This window comes from Betta splendens, chromosome 17, assembly GCF_900634795.4.
Source record: "Betta splendens chromosome 17, fBetSpl5.4, whole genome shotgun sequence".
Taxonomy (NCBI): Eukaryota; Metazoa; Chordata; class Actinopteri; order Anabantiformes; family Osphronemidae; genus Betta; species Betta splendens.
The window spans coordinates 8,680,748-8,703,913 of NC_040897.2; the positions used below are offsets into that span (position 1 = coordinate 8,680,748).

The 23,166-nt window shown below is 48.6% G+C and overlaps 1 protein-coding gene and 2 long non-coding RNA genes across 5 annotated transcripts in view; 2 read left to right on the forward strand and 1 right to left on the reverse strand.

Moving 5' to 3' along the window:
* The window catches only part of LOC114844003 (uncharacterized), a 105,880-nt gene extending 91,200 nt beyond the window's left edge, over positions 1 to 14,680 (forward strand). For both annotated transcript variants that reach the window (XR_008693104.1, XR_008693106.1), the window contains one exon: positions 12,949 to 14,680. This is a non-coding gene — a long non-coding RNA (uncharacterized LOC114844003). The remainder of the gene's footprint in view (positions 1 to 12,948) is intronic.
* Positions 5,566 to 10,602, forward strand: LOC129603336 (uncharacterized). The gene is made up of 5 exons (XR_008693110.1): positions 5,566 to 5,704; positions 6,227 to 6,289; positions 6,648 to 7,956; positions 8,664 to 8,846; positions 10,490 to 10,602. It is a non-coding gene; the product is annotated as an uncharacterized LOC129603336 (long non-coding RNA).
* The window catches only part of LOC114844001 (ephrin type-B receptor 1-B), a 111,578-nt gene continuing 101,623 nt past the window's right edge, over positions 13,212 to 23,166 (reverse strand). For both annotated transcript variants that reach the window (XM_029130991.3, XM_029130989.3), the window contains exons 13-17: positions 20,242 to 20,391; positions 18,785 to 18,978; positions 17,807 to 17,962; positions 15,528 to 16,978; positions 13,212 to 13,562 (exon numbers count right to left, since the gene is read on the reverse strand). In XM_029130991.3, coding sequence (XP_028986824.1) covers positions 16,870 to 16,978; positions 17,807 to 17,962; positions 18,785 to 18,978; positions 20,242 to 20,391 — 609 coding nt within the window. In that variant the 3' untranslated portion in view covers positions 13,212 to 13,562; positions 15,528 to 16,869. The remainder of the gene's footprint in view (positions 13,563 to 15,527; positions 16,979 to 17,806; positions 17,963 to 18,784; positions 18,979 to 20,241; positions 20,392 to 23,166) is intronic.

Consider the following 23,166-nt stretch of genomic DNA (forward strand, 5'->3'; position numbering starts at 1 on the left):
CCGTTGATAAACGACCGCCGTGCATCGCTTCACACGTCGGCCTCTGCGAAAGCCGCGCAGTAAAAGGTAAGATAACATGTTCCTGACGGTTTCTTGGCTTGCACACAACAGAGTACCCCCCACCGCGGGAGTAATAGGATCATAATGGAGAACGGACAGAGACGCAAACCCCGAGCGTGCCGGGATCCCCGGAGACAGAATATGAGGCAATAATGGCACTGATTGACATTTTACTGATGTTTTAATCATAATAATGTGCCTTCACATAAGCCATGGAAATGACTTCACGATAGTATAATGACAGCTCAATAGCTGTCAGGGTGCTGCATAGAGGATAGCATCTTTATTGTTTTCTATTATTGTATGTTGACAGAGTGATGACTCACCGAGAAAGTTTCTTTCTGGGCGTGTGATTAATGCTCGTGGTTTTTCCAAACTCGCTGATGTTTTTTGGTGTCACCTAGCACTCAATTATTTCTGATACCACGCATATTCTTTGTACTTCATCTTCAACTTAATAGGCTTCTTTCCGCCGCGTTCTTTACATAGTAGCAATACAATTCTGTTGTGACTTCGGGCAGAGCATTGTAGGATGACAAAAAACACATGCACAGAATGAAGCAGAATGAAGCTATCTAAGTCCAGCAGTCTAATCCAAGTGACTGCTGTTTGATCAAGGCCTATTCACACATATAAAAAAGCAGCTCTTTATTCAGTACAATACCATGGGTAGAAAGGCTTGAAATTTGCATATTACCTTTGCTGACAGCCAATTACACGGAGACACTATTTGTTGTTCCTTTTGTTGTTCCTTTTCATTCTGGAGTCGAGTTTTTGAAACTATCAGCCAAGGTGAGAATGCATATTCATGACTGGGCTATGTGCAGCCCATTAGCGGCGTGTGTAGGTGGACTCGGGCTTATAAACAAGTGGTGCCATTAAAAGCGTACAAATGCCCCCGACTCGCCCGGCGCTACCCCGACTCTCCTGCGTCAGTAATTACTGGGAGAGTTTTGATTAGAGTGCGGCCGGGGAATGAAAGACACCTTTTTTCTGAATGCGACAGTGGACGCGTGTTGACCAGAAGCAAATGAAGGCGCGGTAGTTTATTATGTTGAAGCCGTATGGTGCCACATACAGCTGTCCATAAATACATATTTAGATTTCATTCTGCGGCAAAGTTTGAAAAGTCTGGGGGTCCAATTACTGGCCGTACTGTATATCTTTGATGTTCACGTCTTTAAGTCAGTTCTTTACATTCTTGACAAGGTCATTAACAGCCTTGAAGTCCAGTCAACAAGTCCATAAGGATAAAATGCAGATCGCTGGCTCATTAGGGACCTGGCCTTGCTGCAGTAGCACATCTGAATGGGTTCAATGCGATATTAATGCTGTAGGACTTCACACAGGCAACATTTCCAGAGATTCAGTGAAGTCATGTAATTATTGATGGGACAAATGATAAGAAAGGCTTCATTACATCTCCTAGTAGGGGACAAATTCATACTGCTGTAAAGACTGTTTAATATGCGCGCGGTCTATTTGTGCATCATCTGCTTCTTCTGCTGAAGTATTTACTGTAACTGGCTCAGAAAGAAAGAAAACAACTCTACAAACTTTGATGGCGTCTTTCGACTCTCTCTTTTTTTTCTTGCTGCTGCGTCTGTCGACGAGCCCATAAATGAGTGTTCTGGCTCGCGTTCTCTGCTTTGAGTGGGAAAGCGCTTAAGACACACTGTGAACTAGAATCAAGTAGGAAACAAACTACTGTAGTTAGAGTTCCAGAGGTAAGGATTGAGCAGAAATAAGGACAATTTGAGACTTTCTAATCAAGCACAAACAATTAAGTTGATTCATTTGTTAAAAAGACAAATGCTGTTCATTGTGTACAGTTTTACACAGTCGAGCACAGTTGATACTTGCGGCTTCTCCTCCTGAACTCGGGTCGGAGAGCGAATTAGAAAAGCAGCCGTGAGCTCGGTTGATCCGACGCTGGCCGCGAGCGAACGGGACCGGGTTCTGTCTCGCAGCGTTGCTCTTTGACGCCTCCCGTTGCGTGGGCGACGCAGCCATTATCGACGGCTCACAGTCGGACGCCGTGAGAGGACCCGCGTTGTTTTCCACGGCAGCGAAGCGTGTTTGTTTGGCCACTTTAATTAAAAAGCGCGACGCCGCCGCGCGAGCACTCTCCGAGAGCTCTCTTGTGTTCGATTCGAAGCGAATTTCGCGTAATGGCGACTTATCGGAGGAAGGTGGCAGGTGTCGACGGGACACTTCTAATCATAGACGGAAGGGAAATGCAAGAAATGAGGAGTCGGAGCGAAGACGGAAATGAGGAGAAGGAGCAGTGATTAGGTGTTGGACTCCTCCGGTGGATACAATGTGTGCCCACTCAGTCGAGGCAGAGGAGAAACACGACTCCCTCCTTCCTCCCCCGGCCGCCTTTCCTTCGTGTGATCTTCAGCGATGGCCTGTGATCACGTTGGAGCCGCCGTCTGGAGCAGCGCCGCTCGCATCTGTCTCTCATTAAAACGTGGAGTGGCGGAGTGAGTACTGACCCTCACATGTGGGATTGTTTTAGCGTCTTTGTTAGAGCAACACCCTGTTATTTATCTGCTTTTATGAACGCCGGCCTCCGTCCACTCCAGCCCTCCCCTCACAGAGCCCCACGCGCACACACACACACACACACACACACGCACACACACACACGCGCGCACACGCACGCACGCACGCACGCGCACACGCACACACACACACACACACACACACCTGAGCCGCACATGTGCATTTGACAGACGTGCTGCGACTTCATTCAATGTCACAACGCATGTTCTCGCTCCAGGACGGCTCATTACGGCGCCCCCTCAACAACGGCTCCTATTAGCCACGCTGTCCATGAGCAAAGGGGAAGTCGAGCTCGCGCGCTGAGGCCGCACGCAGGGAGCCGCAAGTGTCTCAACACCGCGGCTCCATCGGGAATATATTACGTCGCCCAGGGGAATAATTCATTTTCACCGCACAACACTCGGCTTCCTCCCCCTCGATGCTACGCTGTCACCACCATTTGCACCCAACTGCCTCCTTCTTGTCTGTGTGACCAGGACTTTTATACTTTGCAATAAAAACATTATACAAACCAGGAAAAGAAAAACCCGATGCGGCTGTTGGACAAAAGCGATTGCATCCACATCCGCTTCCCTTTTGACCGGCTACGCCTCCAGCGTGGCGCAGCAGGTGGTCAGGGCACAAGTGTGTGTGTTAAGAGAACACTCAGAGCTGTCAGGTGTGGCAACGCTGTCCCCTTGTCCTCAGGGAGAATTACAGCGGGTGTTCATCCCTCTCCGCTGAATGTCTGGATCTTCTCCTGCGAGGTGAGATTTACATGACAGTAAGTGGGATTATGGTCCACACAACTGTCATCAGGGAAGCCATTTATAGCCTCGGCTGCAGGTGGGGTGGGTCCAGTACGGGTGGTCAGTACCAGTGTAGGATCCCAGAAAGGAAAGGCATCAGATTTTCAGTTTCCTGTTTCTTCATGTATGAATGTAAATGTGGCTCAAATAAGCACATACATGACGACTGTACAGTTTAAGGTCTTTCCCTCATGAATTTCAAAAAAGAATATTATGTTTCATTTGTAAAAGTGCCTGAGGTATTAAAAATAGGTATTTGGTAGCTTGTCAGGATGACGGGCATTGAAGTCAGGACTTAACAACGGCGCCTGACAATAGAACCATTTCAGACTTTTCAATTATACATTATTTTAGCTCCGTAGTGGAAGCGAGCCGCGCTTGAACGACATATTGAGAACTCCACCTGGCAGCAAAATGAGCGAGCCGACGCGATTAGCATTCCGTGGCAGGGCTGTTAACTTGTCATCAGCCGCGCTTGACAATCCAATGAAAATAAACATCTACAACCTGCACTCTGTGGAGTTAAAATCCAATTTAAGTTGGGAGTCTTTGTGGAGCATCCATCACTGCCTGGTGCTCTGGATGCTTCTGGTCTTTTCTGCAGGTTGAGTTCAGCGGTCGTTCCCTTTAAGCGTTGCGGCATGTACATATAGTGTAGGTGCTTCTGAACATGTTCTACAAATGAGAGAGAGAGAGAGAGCGAGAGAGGAACCTGGACAAGTCAAATGCAATCTTACATTTATCGTGATAATAATTAAAAAAACATCATATTATAACTCTGATATTTTGGGTTTTGTAATAGATTTACATTCTCCAGCCATCGTGTGTGCGAAAGTTGTATCCAGAACCCACTATTGCTAGGTGTCAGCACAGAACCCACCACACGAAAGGAACAAACGGCATCTGTTAAGGATTTTTATCACGCTACACGAGAGTGTAGTGTGAGTCTTTTTTTTTTTTTTTTCGTTTCCTCTAGTAGAGATCACAAGTCGGCACAGTCCACACATCAGCGGACGAGCAGCGAGTGGTGATACAGTACGGCACTGGTGGGAATCAAGGAGCCTGGCGTCCGACTGGCCATTTCCTCACTCGCTTGCGCGGCTTCTGAAGTCGGCCTCTGCTGGCGCCGCCCGGGGAGTTCGCCGATAAGCAGCAGCTCCACATCTCCACGGCTCCGATAAGGATCTGCGCTCCGGCCGTTCGGACACATTTCACAGGCGCCGTCATGGGCTCGCGCCCGAATAACCTTTCGGTTGCCTTCGCAAATCCCACCCTTCAGGCCTGGAACAATGCCTCCGCGCCCGGGCTTCAGGTGCGGCAGTCGTTTACCCTGGGGGGCGACCGATATAGAAGTAAACAGCGCGTTTTTATGCACAAACCGGCGTCTGTGGAGCCGCGCAGACATGAGTGGATAATCCCCCCCCACACACACACACACACACACACTGCCCCCCCGCCGCGTACCTGCGCAGCTCAGATGTCGACTACAAACAGTCTCAGAAGACGCCTGTGATCTATTCGTGGAAGTGGGGCGAACGGCAAAGGCTAACTTTGATGGAGCTCTTATTTATTTCATTTTTTATCCAAGCTTAACAAACACGAACACACGTAGATGAGGACAAAGCAAAAAAAATACAAAACAACAACAACAACAACAGCAACTTGTTGAGAAGGTAAAGCGAGATTGATGATGAATGTCACTCGTTCTGACAAACCATTATTTACAGACCAGAGGGGGGACTTCTACATGTATCACAACCTCCATAGTAAAAAAAAAACTATAACTAAGACTATGCAACTAAAATAGGTATTAAAATAAAATGAAAGACTATAACATAAATAACAGCAGTTGTTTGCAGTATAAAGCATCCAAGTACAGTAACCTCATCAAACAGACACAGATGAGGTGGACAGACACATTAGAGCCCACACACACAAACACACACACACACACACACACACACACACACACACACACACTGATGAGATCCCTGCTGTTACCATCAGAATGTCCGTGATGGTTATGGGACCAGCATAAGCATATTTGCCCGTCTCATCCATCTTGTGCCGCCCCGTCTACAGGACGTGGCAGGGCTCCCTACCCAGCGTGCGGATGCGGAGGTCTGTCTGGCTGTGCTGCTGCTGCGCTATCATCTCCTCCTTCGTCCCCTGGTGCTCCCTCCCGCCTCCTGGATGGATTTATTTTTCTCCTCTATTGGGTTTATTCTGCTGCTTTTCCGCTCCTTCGCCTTTAGGTCTCTGTTTTATTCCCGTCCTTTCTCCGACAGGTAATAGCATTAACTCGCCCCTCTCTCCTGTCGCCTCCTCTCCCGCTCCTCTTCGCACTGCTTCCATCTCGCCTGCCATCTCCTGACTATTCACTTTTCAATCCAGTACACGACCTCCCTGTTTTTCTGTTGCAATTCGTCCCCCTTTTTTTTTCCTTCCATTTTCATTTTCGGTCCGTTTCTTTGTGATCTCCCCTCTCCCCCTTTTCCCATAGACTAAGAATAGTCGAATCTTATTTTGTTCTAGGAAATCCAGGCAGTCTGGCCCATCTGTGTGATTATGCACAGCACCACTGATTGGTTTCAGGCAAATCATTCCAGTGGAACACGATGTCCTGGATTGAAATAACCCACCGAGTAACAAAATAACTCGCACTTCCTCTCCAGTTTCAAAGTTGCAAACTTTATATCCACTCATTACAAGTCCGATCAGACGCCCAAGTCGGTCCTTAAGTGATTAGATTAATATTGTTCCCGTATTGTGGATTATGATAATTGACAACTCTATCCTTTTATTTTAAGGCCCAGTGCTCCAGGGATCAAATTCTTCATTAAATCAGAACAGATCTGACAGCGTAATTTGATGTAAGTGCTACTAGGTGACAGTTTCATTAACTAGTTTCTTTTCCTCTGACACCTGGATTAACACAGGCTGGTTTAGACCACTACTTTACCTAATGCATTCCTTTATCAGATAAAACTGACTGAACAAAACATATCTAGTCAGTTTTACATAAAAGTGACAAAATGGATACTTCATAAGATAAATGTGAGGGGGAACTAGTCTTTTTTTCAGCTTGCTGAAGCAAACAGCTCCATAAGGAGGAGCTGAAGGAACCAGTGGTGTAATGCATATGTTTGTGTTGAGTAAATGCCAGGATTTGATTTTGTCGTATCAATGAACCGTTGTTTACGGTGATCTTGTGTTCCTTCCCTCCTGAAGGACTTCAGTAGATTCACTCATCTGCTTCACATGGAGGCTTTGTGCCTCATTGTACCGATGCCCCACTCACTTCCGCTGGAGACAACACAACAGCAGTAAATCTGACCATCCTCCGCTCAAATTAAAGGCGGCTGGACTCGACAGCGTCATCATCGCAGCCCATCACGGAGCCAGTGGTCTGTGGACACGCACTGTTGCTGTCCGACTGACAGCGTTGTGTCAGTCCGAACTGTGTGAACGAGAGCAGCACGCGATCAAAGGAGATTTATTCAGAAACCCCTCCGTGTGTTAACGCGCCGTTTGACCTGTGGCCAGAAAATGTGGTTCTTTTAAATGTCCCACACGTAAAGCAAAGCTCCGCTCTTTGGATTTCAGCACTTCTTGGCAAATCTGTACACAATAAGCTGAAGAGGACTCCTTTAGGAACAGATGGGGACCGAGAAAGAGCAGAGGATCAGCGCCGCGCCGCGCGCAGAACCCACAGGACCCGAGAGCAACGGGAGCCGGAGAACCGACCGAGGAACACCTTTTTTGTGGAAGTCTGTAACAGCAAGTGTCTGAAAATGGCCCGAGGCAAAAACAGATTGTTGAGCTAACAAGCATACGGAGGAATTCCAGATAACCTCACCGCGTGTCCACCGCTGCAGGAGCAAGGTCAGCGGAGGATGGAGTCGCAGGGCCTTCCTTCATGTACAGTACGTCACCCTCGCACACGCTCCTCACGTCCGCGCTATGACGCGCTTGTCCAGTAGTTCCAGGTGACCGGTTGCCGTGGGTTGTTGTTTATGCGCACAAACCCATCCGCATACAGTGCACTCGTTGCTGTTCATCTCTCGGCACCCGTTCGTATTTGTCAAAGCAACCGACACACACTGCGACCGGAGAGCCGGTGGCGCCGCTTATCGTCTGCATCACCCAGTCAGGAGCAGCCTTCGTTGGCCCGATGTCCAATCCTTGGCAAGATTAAAAACAGTCAACAACAATAACAGCTCCAGCATATGGCTATTAAATCAAAAAGGTGCTCATGCATCACAAGGAAAACTAGATTTCTATCGTTATTATCAACACCACGCGGCTGCTTCAGGGGCTCGTTTTAGCGAACGTCATTTCCCAACAGATTGGGCCGAGCGATGGGCTGAGAGTGGAACGAACGGAGATGCTAATGGGAAGACGGGGCGCGGTGCGCGGAGGACGTGCACGCTTCTGAGCACGGATGCACAAACACGGCAAGTGGAAAATGAGCGCCGCTGATGGTTCCCGGTGTTGCGGAACAAAACAAAGACGCGGCTCCAGCTGCAGCAGACTCCAGGTTAGTCAACATCAGAGCCACATGCTTCTGACAACTGTTAACAGTGCAGTGATTCCTGGCAGCATCTAGACACAGAGATGAAGCTAAAGCTTATTTAGCTTTTAGTTTATTTCAAAATAATTCTGTAGTTGTAATATTGCTGGATGTCCGCTGCTTCTCCACCGCTGTCTCAGCGACTTAATGCGTGGGTGTCAGAGGTCAGGCCTTGAGTGCTGATTACGGCGGGCCGAGGATTCTGGGTTCTAGCCGTGCCTCACTCACCCGTTCAGCTGTCACGGAGCCTCCTGAGGCCAGGCCCCACTGACTGACAGGTGTAAGTAATGACGGGAGGTCAGAGGTCAGCATAAGCACAGGCTGCATGCACAGCTGCATGGGCGCTTTGATACGGAGACCCGGCCTCCCAGAGGATTTGTCATTTAGCGGCGCTCCATCATGCAGTGCAAGCTCTGCAGAAAGCCTGTCTGTGAATGAGGTCTCTGTTTTCTCGCAACCAGTTCAAAATATGATTTTAGCCTCCATTTATTCATTTTTAATTGGTTCATTTGGTTTGTGCAAAATTACTTAGATCTCTTTTATTTAAAAAAAAAAAACTAATTAATGAATCAAAGAATTCAATACTTTCCAGCCGAGCCTCACGAATTTGTGAAAATAATATTTTTATTACCTTCCTCCCTTTGCCATTCATATACTCGCATGTGCGTGTGAAGTAAAGCCGGGCGCTTGGAAACAAGGTGGGGGAAGGAAGCTGGTGGACGGAGGACGGAGCCGCGCTCATTACGGCGCCGCGCATTCCAGGGAAGTGAGAGATGAGCCCGGGGGCCCGGTGCAGCTGACAGCAGCTGCAGATTCCCGGCCCCGCGAGGCCGGCGCCGGTGCCGGAGCCGGAGACGGTGAGTGGAGGGGACAGTAGAAAGGAGCGCGGGCTCGGGAACGGGATGGAGGCGTCCGCAGGGACGGGGTTATCGCTGGGCACTCCTCCCCCTGTCATCACTTTGATAATGCCTCACATATGGGTTTCGGGCGACGAGGGCGAGAGGAGAGAGCGTGTTGGAGGTGGACGTTTGTATAATTGAAGTTTCCAGCGCTCTCTACCCGTGTTCCTCCAGGCTTTTTGTGCTTCGACTTGACAAACAATTAAAGCCTTCGCTCCCCGGGACGGCGAAAAACCCCATGTAAGAACAAACCCGAACCAGAATGTTTAAAGCTTAATTTTCGGTCTGCGGGTAAATTATTAAGACAAGATTCCGACCCTTAGGCAAAAAACATTCTGCCCATTTGCTTCCACTTTCCTGTCGGCATCAATCCATCCTGCGTCGGTGTCATAAATGAGTGAAGGATGGAAGTGAGCGTGTCAGAGAGAGAGAGAGAGAGGGGGGGGGGCGACCGAGGAGACATTCAGATGGCTGCCTGTCTATGGCAATTACACTAACCAAGACAGTGTGTCTGTTTTGGCTGTTAGCGTGAACCGAGGCTGCTGTGTCCCTCTCTCTCCGCCGTCTTTAACAGCCGATCGGCTCTCCCCCGAGAGCCACTTAGTCCGTCCTCCATCCAGCCTCTTGAGTTACAGCTCACCCACGCACATGCTCCCGTCAGATGAGCCGCCATCTGGGCACACGCACCGCGCGCAGTGTCCCTCGCACGTGCCAGCGCCAACAACAATGGGCGGAAACCGCGGAGGCGGAGGTGGAGGTGGAGGGTCGTGTCAGCATGTATGGTTTCCAGACAAACACCTGTAGTCACCACTGACAACCCACTGTGTACAATGTGAACTGTATGTCTCATATCTGGTGAGGAGCATTGGCGACGGCCATTGACCGGTGTTGCACTGCTACATACAGTAATACAGTGGAGGAGTTCTGAATTTCTATGATGATCCGATCGACAGTAGAGCATCAATTAATCATGTGCGCTCGCGACGACGCGCCTAGAAGGTGGAGGTGCTCGATCTGTCCTCCTCGACACTAAGGGCTGAAGGCAAATCCGGAGGGTCATTTCCATATCTATGCCCCGACGCCCTCATTAAAGGGAGGTCAGCGTCGTCCGTTATCTCCGCCCGCCCCAGACGGGTGGAGGGCGGAGCGGAGGCGCGCTCGCCCCGGCGCCAGGCGTTGGAGGGCCTTTCAGCAGTACAGCAGCAGGGCCAGGGCTCCGTTTTGAGGGGTTAGATGTGATAAAACGCGGCGGCGCATCAGGGAAGGAGACAAAGAGAGGAAAAGCATGTAGCCTCCGGCGCGGCCCGCTGTGTGCACAGTTGTGGCTGGAAAACATGGAAGGATGTCAGCGGTGCAGATGCGCCGCGGCAGCCAAGGTTATGAGTGATGAAGCTGATATGAGAGCGAGTGTGTGACCTTCATCACTCGCCATCTATTATCCCTCCTCCTCCTCCCTCTGTCCGCCGAGCCGGGAAGCTAAAGGAGCCCTTTTGTGTGAACTCTCTAATTAGGGAGACCTTGACGCGCAGATCCCGTCCATTGTTCCTCTTCATTTTGGTGGGAAAATATTTCATTGATTTTTTTTTTTTTTTTTTTTGCAGCAATCGAAGGCGGGCGGAGATGAGAGGGGCTCTGTGTGGGATTAGGCTCTGCAGGGGGGCTTCCGGGACGGGCGGGGAGGCGCGAGTGTGGATGTGGAGAGGGTGGTAATGCCCCCCCCCCACACCCCCACCCCCTCTCACCCTCTGGATGAACCAATTACAACTGTGACCCTCGAGCCATTATAGCTCACCTTCTCCCTTTCCCTCCAGCTCCCGTTGTTTACGCCGCACCTTCCTCCTCATCCTCCTCCTCTTCCTCGCGGACACCGGCTCAAGCATCTGGATTCGGACCCGTGCGCGGCAGCCGTGCGATAGAAGGGGGGGGGGGGTTCGACTGTCACGTTTCCACAATCAAACGAAATCAAGCACTTGTGCGACGTTCCTTTTGTAATCAGCATATGCTAAACAGCGGAGTGACATTAACGCGGGTTGTGATTTCAGCCGCTTAGCGAGCTTTTTCCAGTAAGAACGCCGCAGCCCCAGCGGAGCATCCAGCGATCACCCGTCTCCCTCGCCGTCTCCCTCCTGTCACTCTACACTGTCTCTAAATTACCTGCCTCACCCCTGCAGGTGCCAACGTCGCTCTGAAATGATTATTCGTACCACACAGAAGATTGCTTTTGGTAATTATATGTATCATAATTAAATTTGATGAACTCCTCCGAGACATAAAATCTCATTTGACCCAGGTGTTACGCTTTGCTTCCTATACACAAAAGGAGAAATGTCTTCAGCTATTAAGAGAGATACACTCCAAATCATGCCATTGACATCTTGATTAAGCAAAGCAGTATTTCTGCATTTACCAATAACTTAATTACTACACAAGTAAAATGCAAACTCTCCACTTTTACCCTGGGATGAATTCAGGGCGATTAGATTTGTTGCTCCAGGGCCAGAACGTGGCTCTGAAAGGAGCAAACAGAGTTGACCTGCCCACGTGACGCAGCTATAGTAAAGTCTGGTTGGAGTAAAATATTTTTTTCTCGGATAAAATGTTAAATATATCAGCTGCAGTACATTCACGGAGCCACGTCGTGTTACTGTACAGTACATGAAGCAGTCTGAATATTATGCTAGTTTGAAATTAGCTCTCAACCAATGGCATTAGATGTACAGTAGGAACATTTTGTGGAAGATTTGTGTTCAGCCATCCAGCCCAATACAATCGATGCAAATTAGCATTAAAGCTAGTAATTGCTCTTTTCCTCACATTCATGTGCTATGACTCATTACTGTGTTATTGTAGAAAAACTAAAAACCTGTTGCTTCTCATATTCCTGGATGACTGTAAATACGCTGGGCTCACTGTGGCCACACAAATAGTCAGTGCTGCTAAATGTGTTGGCACTCTCACGCAGCAAACGCACACAGACAGGGCTAAGACGAGGATGTGAGGATGTTACTGCTCCACGGTCCATCACTCAGTATTCCCCCCCCAGTTCCCCGCTCCCGCGTTCTGATCCGCGCCGCTGGATGGATTGCTTCTCCCCGACACCTTGCCTTTCTCTCTGCAGGTGCTTCCTGCTGCGCGCCGATCCCCCCTCTCGCAGGTGATTGCTCAGGGAATATTGATTAAGGTGAATATTTGCCGCGGAGGAGTCACTTTTAAAACTTCCCGTGACTTTAATGTGAAAACGCTGGGCCGAGCCCGTCTTTGGGGTTGAGGTGTATTTTTGAGGATCTCACACTCACCTCTCAGCCTTAACACCGTTCGTCTATCGCATCTCATTGTTCTGGTTCCGCTCGTCAGGAAGACAATTTCTTCCTTTATGTCTCTAATTGCATTGATTAAAGTGACACACAGATCCATTTAAGTTAAAGGAGGAGGAGAAGGACACAATAAAGAAAATCACTATATCAATGGTTGCTAACATCTGTTTAAGTATTGAAGTACTACTGTGTCGCAATTAAAGCATCCCCATGACCTTAAACTGTTGTCTGAGCAATAAGGCACTATGAAAGAACTTATTGTTAACATTTTACCGTCAATCATCTAATCTTCACATTTTAGTGTTTCTCCTTATTTGAGAAAACAAAAGGAAAGCGCTGCCTTTCAGTTGACGTGCACCATGGAACTTAGTTCCATGGTGCACGTGCATGGTTCCTTAGTAGTAGATTCATGTGTCGATTATATAGATTATGTTGCTTTGATTTCAGGCTGAGCCTCTTTTCTGCCAACTGAAAATAATGAAACTAATAGAAAGTGGTTGACAGAATAATTAGTGTTGTGTCGAGGCAGCAGGACAGTCAGGCCTCATGGTAAATCCTGTAATAAGTGTGTAGTATCAGCCTTATACATCTGTACATCAGTGCCATCACTTTGCTGACCTCATTACTGTATGTGTTTAAGTAAACCAGCAGCTGCAAAGACATCTGTAACCTTAACTACTCTTGTGTGTGGCTTTAAAATTCACATTAGAGTTGACATTGTCAAAATATTGTCGTTTTCTTTCTAGAGCCGTTTTGGGGCCTGTGTTCCAGTGACGGCTCCTTTATTCCTGGCTTCCAACATGCGGCGCCAGGAGGAGCAGCAGTGACAGAAAGCTGTTTATTTCCTCGGCCATTATGAAACCAAGCATTAGATGTCATACTCATGTGCGGCGCTGACAGGACCGTTACTGGATAATAACCCTTCCTCTCCGCTCTCCTGACTCACCATTAATGAAGACAGAATTATCGCCCGTTGAGTCACGGGCCACATGTCGGCTGACGCGGCGACTTGTTTTCCAAGGCGTTTATTGAGTGCATTTTAGTACAATAGTTTTCAGAAAGTTACAGCTTACAAACTCTGGACATGTACTCGTCACAATTTACAAGTGGTAGCTATACAGAACCTCAAAAAAAAAGAACCTGTGCACATCAGACCTGTACACATACACAGTCTCTCTCAGACACACATAAACAGGCTATGACATGTGGACACATCTACCATCCATTATGTACCATGAAGGAAGCTTGTGGCCCGTACTCCAGAAAGATCCCATTTCACATTATCCCACTTCCACTACAGCAATTCTTCTGAGTGTTAACAGTGTGTGTTCGGTGGTTGATTTGTGTGTAAGTCCAGCATCTGAAACAAAAGAGAAAAGAGAGCTTAAAAAAAAAAAAAAGTTGTTCTGGACATTTCCAGGTGAGAACCGCTTCCGCGGTCCTGACCTATAAACGACAGGCATGAAATCACCACTAAAAGGATCGTTGGTCACTTCTCAGACAGTTACAGCGCCGTGAAACATTTAACAAGCTCCATTCTTGTGTTTTGTATCGGCGCGTGATGAATGGCTTCCATATGAGACGGGTTTTCAGAGAGGGGATGGCGAAACCGCCTCTCCATTCATCACCCCGGAGTGTCATTATAGTCACGTATTTAGGAAGACAAACAGAGCAAATAGGGAAAAAATGACACTGTTGTATAATGAGTACATTCTATCATCCCATTCACAAGTTCTTGGATTGAAAATCAAATACATGAGATGGAGCTCAATAGAGGACTAATGCATTCAAATTGAATCATTGGCTCCAGTGAAAGGGATTCATGCCAATCTGGAGGAACATGTCATTACATTTAGGAATACTGAAAAGAAAAGGCAATTGATTTTGCCCATCAGCCAAACCAGTCCATTCCACCAAGATGTATCAATGGAATTAGTATTTCTCTAATCAAATGGATGTTGCCACATAAGCCACACAGCAAGACGACGGGGGGCCGATCCGACTGTCTTTCATCCAACCGATGCCTTCTTCGTGCAACGGTTCCCTAGCAACCCCACCCCTCTGTACACGGACACACCCCACTCTATCCATCACATATGCACATCCTCTGCCGGGTCTCGGCCCACTTTCTCTTCATCAAGCATCAGACTGGAAAGCAGACGTGAGAAGGACATAATTGAAGATTCTTCCGTGTGTGTGTGTGTGTGTGTGTGTGTTTGTTTGTTTGTTTGGTGGCTGTCATCAGTCTCCCTCCCCGGCTGATCAGATTCCTGTCAGATGTGGGTCCCAGCAGGTGTTTGCACTCCTGCCTGGGCCCACTGGAGCATGGAGCCAACCATTTCTCAGACGGGCTCAGCCCAGTCCCAGCCCGGGACAGCTTGATTATACCCAGGATAAACGAGCTGGAGGTGTGCCAGCCAGGGGAAGTAGCCATGGAGAGAGGGCAGGACATACAGCAGGAGGCAGACTTGAAGGAGGTGAGTATACTTAATAATCTGCTAATGGGACTGCCATCAATTTCTAATTTTGGATGCAAGGTGCTTAGAACTGTCGTCACTCATGTCTCTTTGAATAGGGCCAAAAGGGATTCAGCTGGGTCACAGCTACTGTGAGGAATTGATACGGGCGAAGCTCATGAGCTGAAAGACTTTACAGGCCTCGTGTTAGCTGCTTTACTGGCGCTAGTGAAGAGACAGCAGAGCCTGTGTTACCGTAGGATGAAGCCAGCGAGGAGCTGGACAAAGTCCCTTACTATAAAAATGGGAAGTCGAGCCTGATACATGACACGTACTGTATCAAGACCACTGGTTTCCCAGAAGGGTGAGCCTGAAGCAGGCGGGTCCACAACCACTCAAATAATGGAAATCTTGCATAATCCCAACACAAATCAACTACTGTACTGTATGTGTTTCTGGACATCAGTTGCTGGAGTTCAGAATTTCACCATGGAGTGATTCCATTATTCATTCATCCATTCATGTAGCCCAACCCTAGAAGGCTGCAGGGATTTACTAAGACCTTTATTCACAGTGCTTGAAGGAAACCTGTGCTACACAGTGAGCACCGTGCCCACGAGGGCTGTTTAAGTCTGGCCATTCGCCGGAATGGCAGCACACATCTGCTGGCGAACCTCAGCCAGATGTTCCCTTTCGCCGCGAGTAGAGCCGTGACGCTGATTCACCCTGATCTCCAGTCACTCTGCACACGACGGAGAACGCGCCGACTGAGTTCGGCTGGAACGCAAGCCGGCACATAATGTGCGGAGCAGCGTGGTGTTATACTGTACTGTACGTGTGATTTTCCTGTATGAACAGCAGGTACTCACCGCGGACTCGGGCCGGGCGCTCTCCGCTCCCTCTGGATGGTGCCGGGCGCTCCCCAACGCAAACAACAACAACAACAGATTGAAAAAGGAAAATGGAACATAAAACATATCTGTACAAATAAGTGCTTACCAGCAAGAGACAGCATGTGTACACCCACAGGTAACATCATCTCCAATAAATGGATATTTGATCAATTATTGAAATCCTACAGCAATTTTCTTACACATCTACAAATACCAATTGTTCAACTAAGATTCCTTTGATATTTTCCTCAGATTGAGATCAGTCAGGATTGTCCTCGTGCCCCTGGAAGAGGGAGACGTACAGGCCGGCGTCTGTCGTTCAGTTACTCGAAGGGCACAGCAGGAGCCTACACATTGCATGTGTCTATCACAATCTAGCCATCAGACGTGTCTTTGCCGAAAATGCAAGCAAGAGAGTTCTGTACTGTACATACATATTCATACGTACCACCTTCAATATGAAGGTTTATTATGAAAGATATAATCATATTTAGCAAGAGATAAAGGTATTTATATTCTCTGCATCCGGGTGGGGCTGGCTAAGAAGTCCTTTGGCAAGGCCGCGCACCCAGAACTCCACAGGTAGTGTTAAAGTTAAAATCTGAATGGGTGGCATCTTGCTATAGTGATAAAACCAAACAGGTGGTAGAAGACAAAAATAGAACTAAGCTCTGAAATTTCACAAGTCCAAGTATAATACATTTTGTCGACTTCTCGAAACTAGCTAACTCAAGACGATGTGAACATGGTGCTCCGCTGTACATCCCTGTATTCTTCTCTCTCCCTCCGCTGATTCCTACTGTAATTGCTTTTTTTGCCCTTCTTCTGGGACTTATTTCTGGCCAGACCCAGGCATCTTCATTGCTCACGCACTGACGACAGCATGGGGAAAAATCACAGGTCACACGTTGTTTCTAAATGGCTCACGTTAACATCTTCTAGTCCAGATGATATAGCAGTACGCTCACATTACTGTGGTCTGACGGATTCCCTGTGTGTGTCTGATTGTAGGAGGGTTTTTTTTTTGGTTTGGAATGATTTCAAATGGAAGTTAGTGATGTCTGTCTTCCTTTCGTAGACACGTGGAGGAACAGTATCAAGTCTGGACCCTGAACTCCTGGCGTGGATTGCTTGAAGTGTGATAGCTGTTAACCATGTAGTGGCGTAGACCCTGGTCTCCTGTTGTCGTGATAGTGGATTAGATTAAGACAATGGTCTCGACTCTGGCGCGTTCCGATGGATCGGGGGTCATTCCAGGGCTGGAGTTGTTGTTGGTCCTGCGAATGCTGCCCGCTCCATGGCACGGCGCCCCCTGCAGTCATGCCATCGTCGTGGGCGACTGGCTCATCTGCACCCTCATGGACTGGACATTACTGAGGATCTTCTTCTGGTGGCCTGCCAGGGTCACGCCTATTCTCAGCAGGTCCCTAGAGAGAGCGAGCGAGCGAGAGAGCGAGCGAGAGAGAGAGAGGCACAGGGAAGGAAAATTGAAAGGCAAGTGATGAAAGGATTTCCATCAGACTGATAATGGAATGGATCGGTTGAGTATGAAGCGATTATACAGTCCAAAAAAAATGATTTCCCTGTGCATTTACAGTGCTAAGAGCAGTACACACTGTATGAAATCACAATTTCGGGATAAATGCTACCAGCAATGAACAGAAAACTCCATTACTCCAGAGAAGACCTACTGTAGCAATGCATGTTGCTTTGCATTGCAAAAAGGCTGCCTAAACGCTAAATGCCACTAAGCCCCAAGCACACAGTTTTAATAAAAAATGTTAAAATGGTTTTACATTTTCACATCGATCTGTAGACCAAGCAACATTGTTAATTAAAATTAAAGTGCAATATTTGTGCCTTTTGCTTTGCAAGCGCTAAGGAAAGTGCTGTCACGACCCGAGCCTGGAAATATGCACATAAACAAGAGCAAATATATGTGTCTTTTGAAAAGGATTTACATCCGTATACATGTTAACTAATTTATAGAAAATGCTTCATTATTATATCAATACTTCAATAGAACAGATGGAAATATTCCTACGAAAAATGATGATGCTATTTTGTTTTTAATTACTTATTTTTTTATGCGTCAGCCGCCCCGGTTTCACTATGATGCAGTCATTCAAAGATCACCGGGTGCATTCATGCTAAAAATAAATCCACTCGACGTTGAGTCACTTTAAAACAAGCGTGCCCATCGAGTGCCGCCAGGCTTTAGCGGGCTTCATTTATGCACAGGCGGGCGAACTCACTCTGAGGTCATTTGAGCCACCAGCTGCAGGGACGTGAAGCCTGAGTTGAGGAAGTTGTCTCTGTACTGGCTCATCTTGATGGCGGCGAGCCAGTCCTCCACTGAGCTGAAGGTGTTGAAGTCAGGTATGGATCTGTCCAACAGTGGCTGAGAAGGCCTGGGGGGGAGGACGGGAGGGGGAGGGGAGGGGAGGAGGTGAGAGGCGATACAGAGCAGCAGTTTGATGCAATATTAACCAAAGAGGGATCTAAAGTGGAGGGAGAAAGTGTTTGCTTGGATGCAAGATAGAGAAGGGCCAGGTGTCATACTGGATTTGAAGGACTGGATTTTTACCCCCATTTTGTGGTCTCACATATTTTATTTACCACCTGTGTTTTTATCTATTTATGATAAAATATTTAAAAAGGTGAAAAAGTCACAAAACTATTTTCTCGTACCGATTTTCTGAGAAACCTTCACTACTTGGACTGAATGTCAAGTGGTGCTATCAAAAATGAAGGTAACACGTATTTACTGGGGCCAAAAAATCCCCAATATCAAATTATCCCCAGTGAAACATGCTGTGGGGCGTTCGCTCAGAGGCTGGTAACAATTGCAATTATGAGGTTCTATTGGACAAACTGGAATCCACACAGGAGCAGAAAAGTTGCCTTCAACATGGCATCCGCCCAAAGCACGCGGCCAACGCGCGCGGCTTTAGAACGCGTCTCTAAATGACCTTCAGAGGCTGAGCCAAAGCCAGGAAACAGAAATAGAAAGTCTGTGAGGAAACCTGAAGCTCCCGGGTCACGGACGGTCCTCGTCCAATCTGGCCGAGCTTTACACAAAGAAACTGTCCAGAGCGAGACGTGCAGAGCTGGCACCACCATCCCAGTACGGCTCAAAGCAAGGCCGGTGTTACACTACTGTACGCCTCCAAAAGCATTTAGTGTATTTGAATACGCTCAAAAAGAGTGTATTTGTGCAGGGCCGTACTCACACTGCAGGGATGTTTGCTACAGCTTTGAGGCTGGTGGGGTTGCGGATCATCTTGTCCAGGGTCCCGACGATGTCGGTGAAGCGAGGTCGTACGTTGCGGTCTTTCTGCCAGCAGTCCAGCATCAGCTGGTGCAGGGCGCTGGGGCAGTCCATGGGCGGCGGCAGGCGGTAGTCCTGCTCAATGGCATTAATCACCTACGGGGAGAAGAAGAGTGGGTTAGGACTCAAAGCAGGCACCGCCACACCCAGAACTACAGTGAAGGCCCTTTCTTTCCAGCTGAATGGATGCTGATAGTGCACTTCATTAAAACAAAATACTACAACAACTCAGTTGCTGGTGATTGATGATAGGACCCACCCCCACCTCGCACAGACACTTCCGCTGTGCACTGAAGCGACAGTTAGTATTCAGGCTATCGTGCCCTTATGACTCCAGCCCATCGCATCCACAGCCCTGGAGGACAGAGACTGTGGAATGCAGCTTCGCGGCTTTGCAGGCTGTTAAAGATAAGATAAGGAACGCATATTGTTTCCCTTAAAAAGTGCCCGGTTGCTAGATAAAGATAGGATCGTTATAATTTATAGGCTGCTGCTCCGTAGGCTGCCTACTGCACCCAGGCCTGAGTGCAACTCAGCAGAATCTTGACAAACGGCGCATACGGAGGAGTGTTTGTGTGAAGTTTGCATTGTGTGTGCGCACATGGAGCGAGCAGCCGGACACGCTGAGCGGCGCCAGCCCTCCTCTCTGCGGTCGTCCCGCCAGGCAGCGCTTGCTGCTGGCCCACTGAGGCAACATCTGCTGGGTTGGACGCTCCTCGTGGAGTGGGGTCCATAGAGGCCCGATGGCTGGCCGGTCGTCTCGCCGCGAGAGCTTAGCGAGAGGGGCCTCGCACAGCGGGACTGTATCCAACGGCGGTGTGTGTTTGTGTTGGTGCCTGTGTGTTTGTGGAGGTGGACCTTGTCCAAACGGACATAGGGAACAAAGCAGAGCTCTCAGCGATCATTCATTGCACTCAAAAGCCAGCCAGGAAGGAAAGGGGATAGTGCGAGACTGTGCCCATAATAAGTCTGCTTTCAAAGTCAGAGTCAAGGACATCTTCAGTGATGGCGCTATGAGATGGGGCCCTGATAAAAAATGTGATTTATTACAGCTTCCTCTCTCATGAGTTATCCCTGATTGTATATCTATGGCATGAAAAGGATGGAAAAAGAAGCGTAAACCAAGGGAACTGGTCATTCTGATGACAAGCTTTAGAGAGTTGGGGAAAGTGATTAAAAGCAAGGCAAATGTTGTTTTTGATGATATTTCTCGAGATGACTTTAAATGGCCACTTCAACATCCTGGGAACTGGAAACATACAGCGCTAATGGATGCGACTAATTGCAGCTTTTCGCAGTCACTGACAGCGAAGTGATATCAGGCTATGACTCCTTTGACGGCTACAGGCGAACACTCACGTCCTGGTTGGACATGTCCCAGTACGGCCTCTCCCCGAACGACATCACTTCCCACATGACGATGCCGTAGCTCCACACGTCGCTGGCTGAGGTGAACTTCCTGTAAGCGATGGCCTCCGGCGCCGTCCACCTCACCGGGATCTTCCCACCCTGCGGAGAAGAAGGGAAAAATATACTTTGTCATTCCTTCGTTTTGTCATGTTGTCTTCGTCCTCACATATCCGTCCTCCTCACCCCAACGTTTCTCCCACAGTGTGAATGAAAGAATATGGGCTTCTGCTCATATGTCAAGCGTGTCTGCATCTAATTGGGCTACCTGGGCCTCTGGCGTGCCACGCACCATGTTGATTAAAATTGACAGCTGCTTGTTTAGAGTGACACACACACACACACACACACATTTACACTGGCACAGGCGTGGTAGATGGGTGCGTGTGCACAGGAAAGCCAGACCACAACAGTCTAATAATGCCAATTAGCTGAACCTGAGCATTTGCAGATAAGCCGCCGCTGGAAACAGCAGCCTGCGCAGGCTTCCTGCTCTCACAAAGGGGAGAGAGGGAGACGGGCGAGCGAGAAGCGTGGAGGATGAGATACAGAAATGGCTGCTTGGGATGATTCAGGTTGAAAGGCTCGACTCGGATAATCACAGGACCGGTCTGTCTCCCTGAATGGTGCACGGGCCCCCGGTGCAGTGTGGCAGCACAGAGGTGGAGAAGCTGGGCTCATTAATAGGCACATGACCTCTACAGAGTCTGACCCTGAAGAATGATTTAACATCCGACCCTGAATGGAGACACTGGGCGCTGTCATCACTGAGCAACACAGAGGATGGAGACAAATGCATCAAGCGTTAAAGGAATCAATCCTTGGTGGGACGAAGTGAGACAATTACAAAACAACAAAGAAATATGGAGAGGATGAGATCAAGAGTTGCATGAACACCCAGTCAAGCCCCAGTGAGTTCCTAGAGATCTGCGTATCTCAGACTAGCTCATATCTGAGCCACTGGTCACATTGATGCACACTAAGGCGGCGCTTCGAGAAAATAGTTGTGTTTGGACGGACGCACGCCGTAATTTAGAGAAATGACAAAATAAATGCAGAATAACATAAAAAAGGAGCTCCAAGCGAAAGCACTGTCCATTACAGCCTCTCTTCATCATCTTCCCCCGTACAGTACATCCGGTCCCACGCCCCGGGACGCTGCTGGGATATGAGCCGAGCGGCGCTGGAATGGCCCGAGCAAGGACGCCGGCCTCGCTCGCCCCCCAGTGAGAGAGACGGTGGTAATAACGCTTCCAAGGCGGGTGAGTCAGGCGCAGCTATGCAAACCCGTAGTAATTACTGCTCTGGGCCAGTGATAGCGCTGCCAAAATCCTGCTTTAATAACACGATGTGCTCAACAGTTCACGCGCACAGCAAAGCAAGCAAAACATAATAAAAAGGCACTGGTGCTTTTTTTTTTCCTTAGTAGAAAGTGTTAATACCGCGGGGAAGGAGCCGAGGGTGGTGGGAGGGTTGATGGGAATTAAAACAGACCCCGTGTCAACACAAAAGCAGCGCCGCTTTGTGAAGCCTGGAAGCGCGAGAGCTGGTCGGATCCGCGACATTGTGCCGGCTACTGGAAAAGGAACAAGCTGTTTTCTGTTTCCCTCAAAGTGAAATAACCGCCTCGAAGTGTAATTCTCACGCAATCTTGGACGGTCGCGTGTGAAGCTGCTAAATGAGCCGGACGGAGGCACGGCGGCTGAAGCTGCACCGTTCCTGGACCCTGAAGGGGACTTTCCATCAGGGGTCGGTACTTGTACAGCACCTGACGTTATCCACAAACACACACACACACACACACACACACACACACACACACACACACACACACACACACACACACACACACACACACACACACACACACACACACACACACACACACACACACACACACACACACACACACACACACACACACACACACTCTTTGTGTCACCGGGACCAGATTCCAGAGTTGCCGTCGGGCTCCACCTGATCGTGAGCACCTGCGACACGTTGCGACCGGCCGTGACAGCCGCCGTGCGTCTGGAGTTTGGCGGCGGCGGGGATGCGCTGAAACTGTCAGATTACCGGCCGTGACAGCGAGACGAGTGGCGTCCCCTCTGACAGACGCTTCCCCGAGATGAGGGATAAACTTGTGCCGGTCGAGTAATTTGTGTGCTTACGGGTTTCTGTTGTGGTCCCTCGGCTCAGCAGCGCGTCTGTGTGTGTGTGTGTGTGTGTGTGTGTGTGTGTGTGTGTGTGTGTGTGTGTTTAGACATTGAAACATATTGGAAGGATATGAAACACCTGTCATGTCTGTGCGGTGGCTTGAGCCATTGTGCTGTAGTCTTTCATGTCGACTGTCACTGAAATGCTGTGGCCCAACGAAATCGGATCCGGAGCAAATTCTGCTGCGGCGGCACAACGATCAGTCACATACGAGCATGCGCAGATAAACTCATGCTGAAAAAGAAGCCTTGACTCTGCTTTTTCACTTCACAGCAGCTATTTAGAGATTCCAAATAAACTTTCTGCTTAATCTGAAAGACAAATATGCAGATCTGCCGCTCCCCAGCTTTTTCTTTCCTCCCCAGTTCTTCTTGCTCCTCCAACTTCGGTAATCCGTTTCCAAACAGCGCACACTCAAATGGACTTGAGCACGTTTACTTAGGCTGGGACGAGCGCTCCATCAACATTCTTTTAATGAAATCCTGCATAGGAACGATCTGCCCTGGATGCCTGCCCGGACAGAATGGGGGAGAAGAAAAAACAGCACAATAAAAGGAAGGGGCTCGGTGACAGAGGTGCTGCTTTCTCACGCGCGCATGGGAACGTCTGGTGAAGACATGCAACGTTTTACACATTTAATCGGGATAGAAAATGTTTACA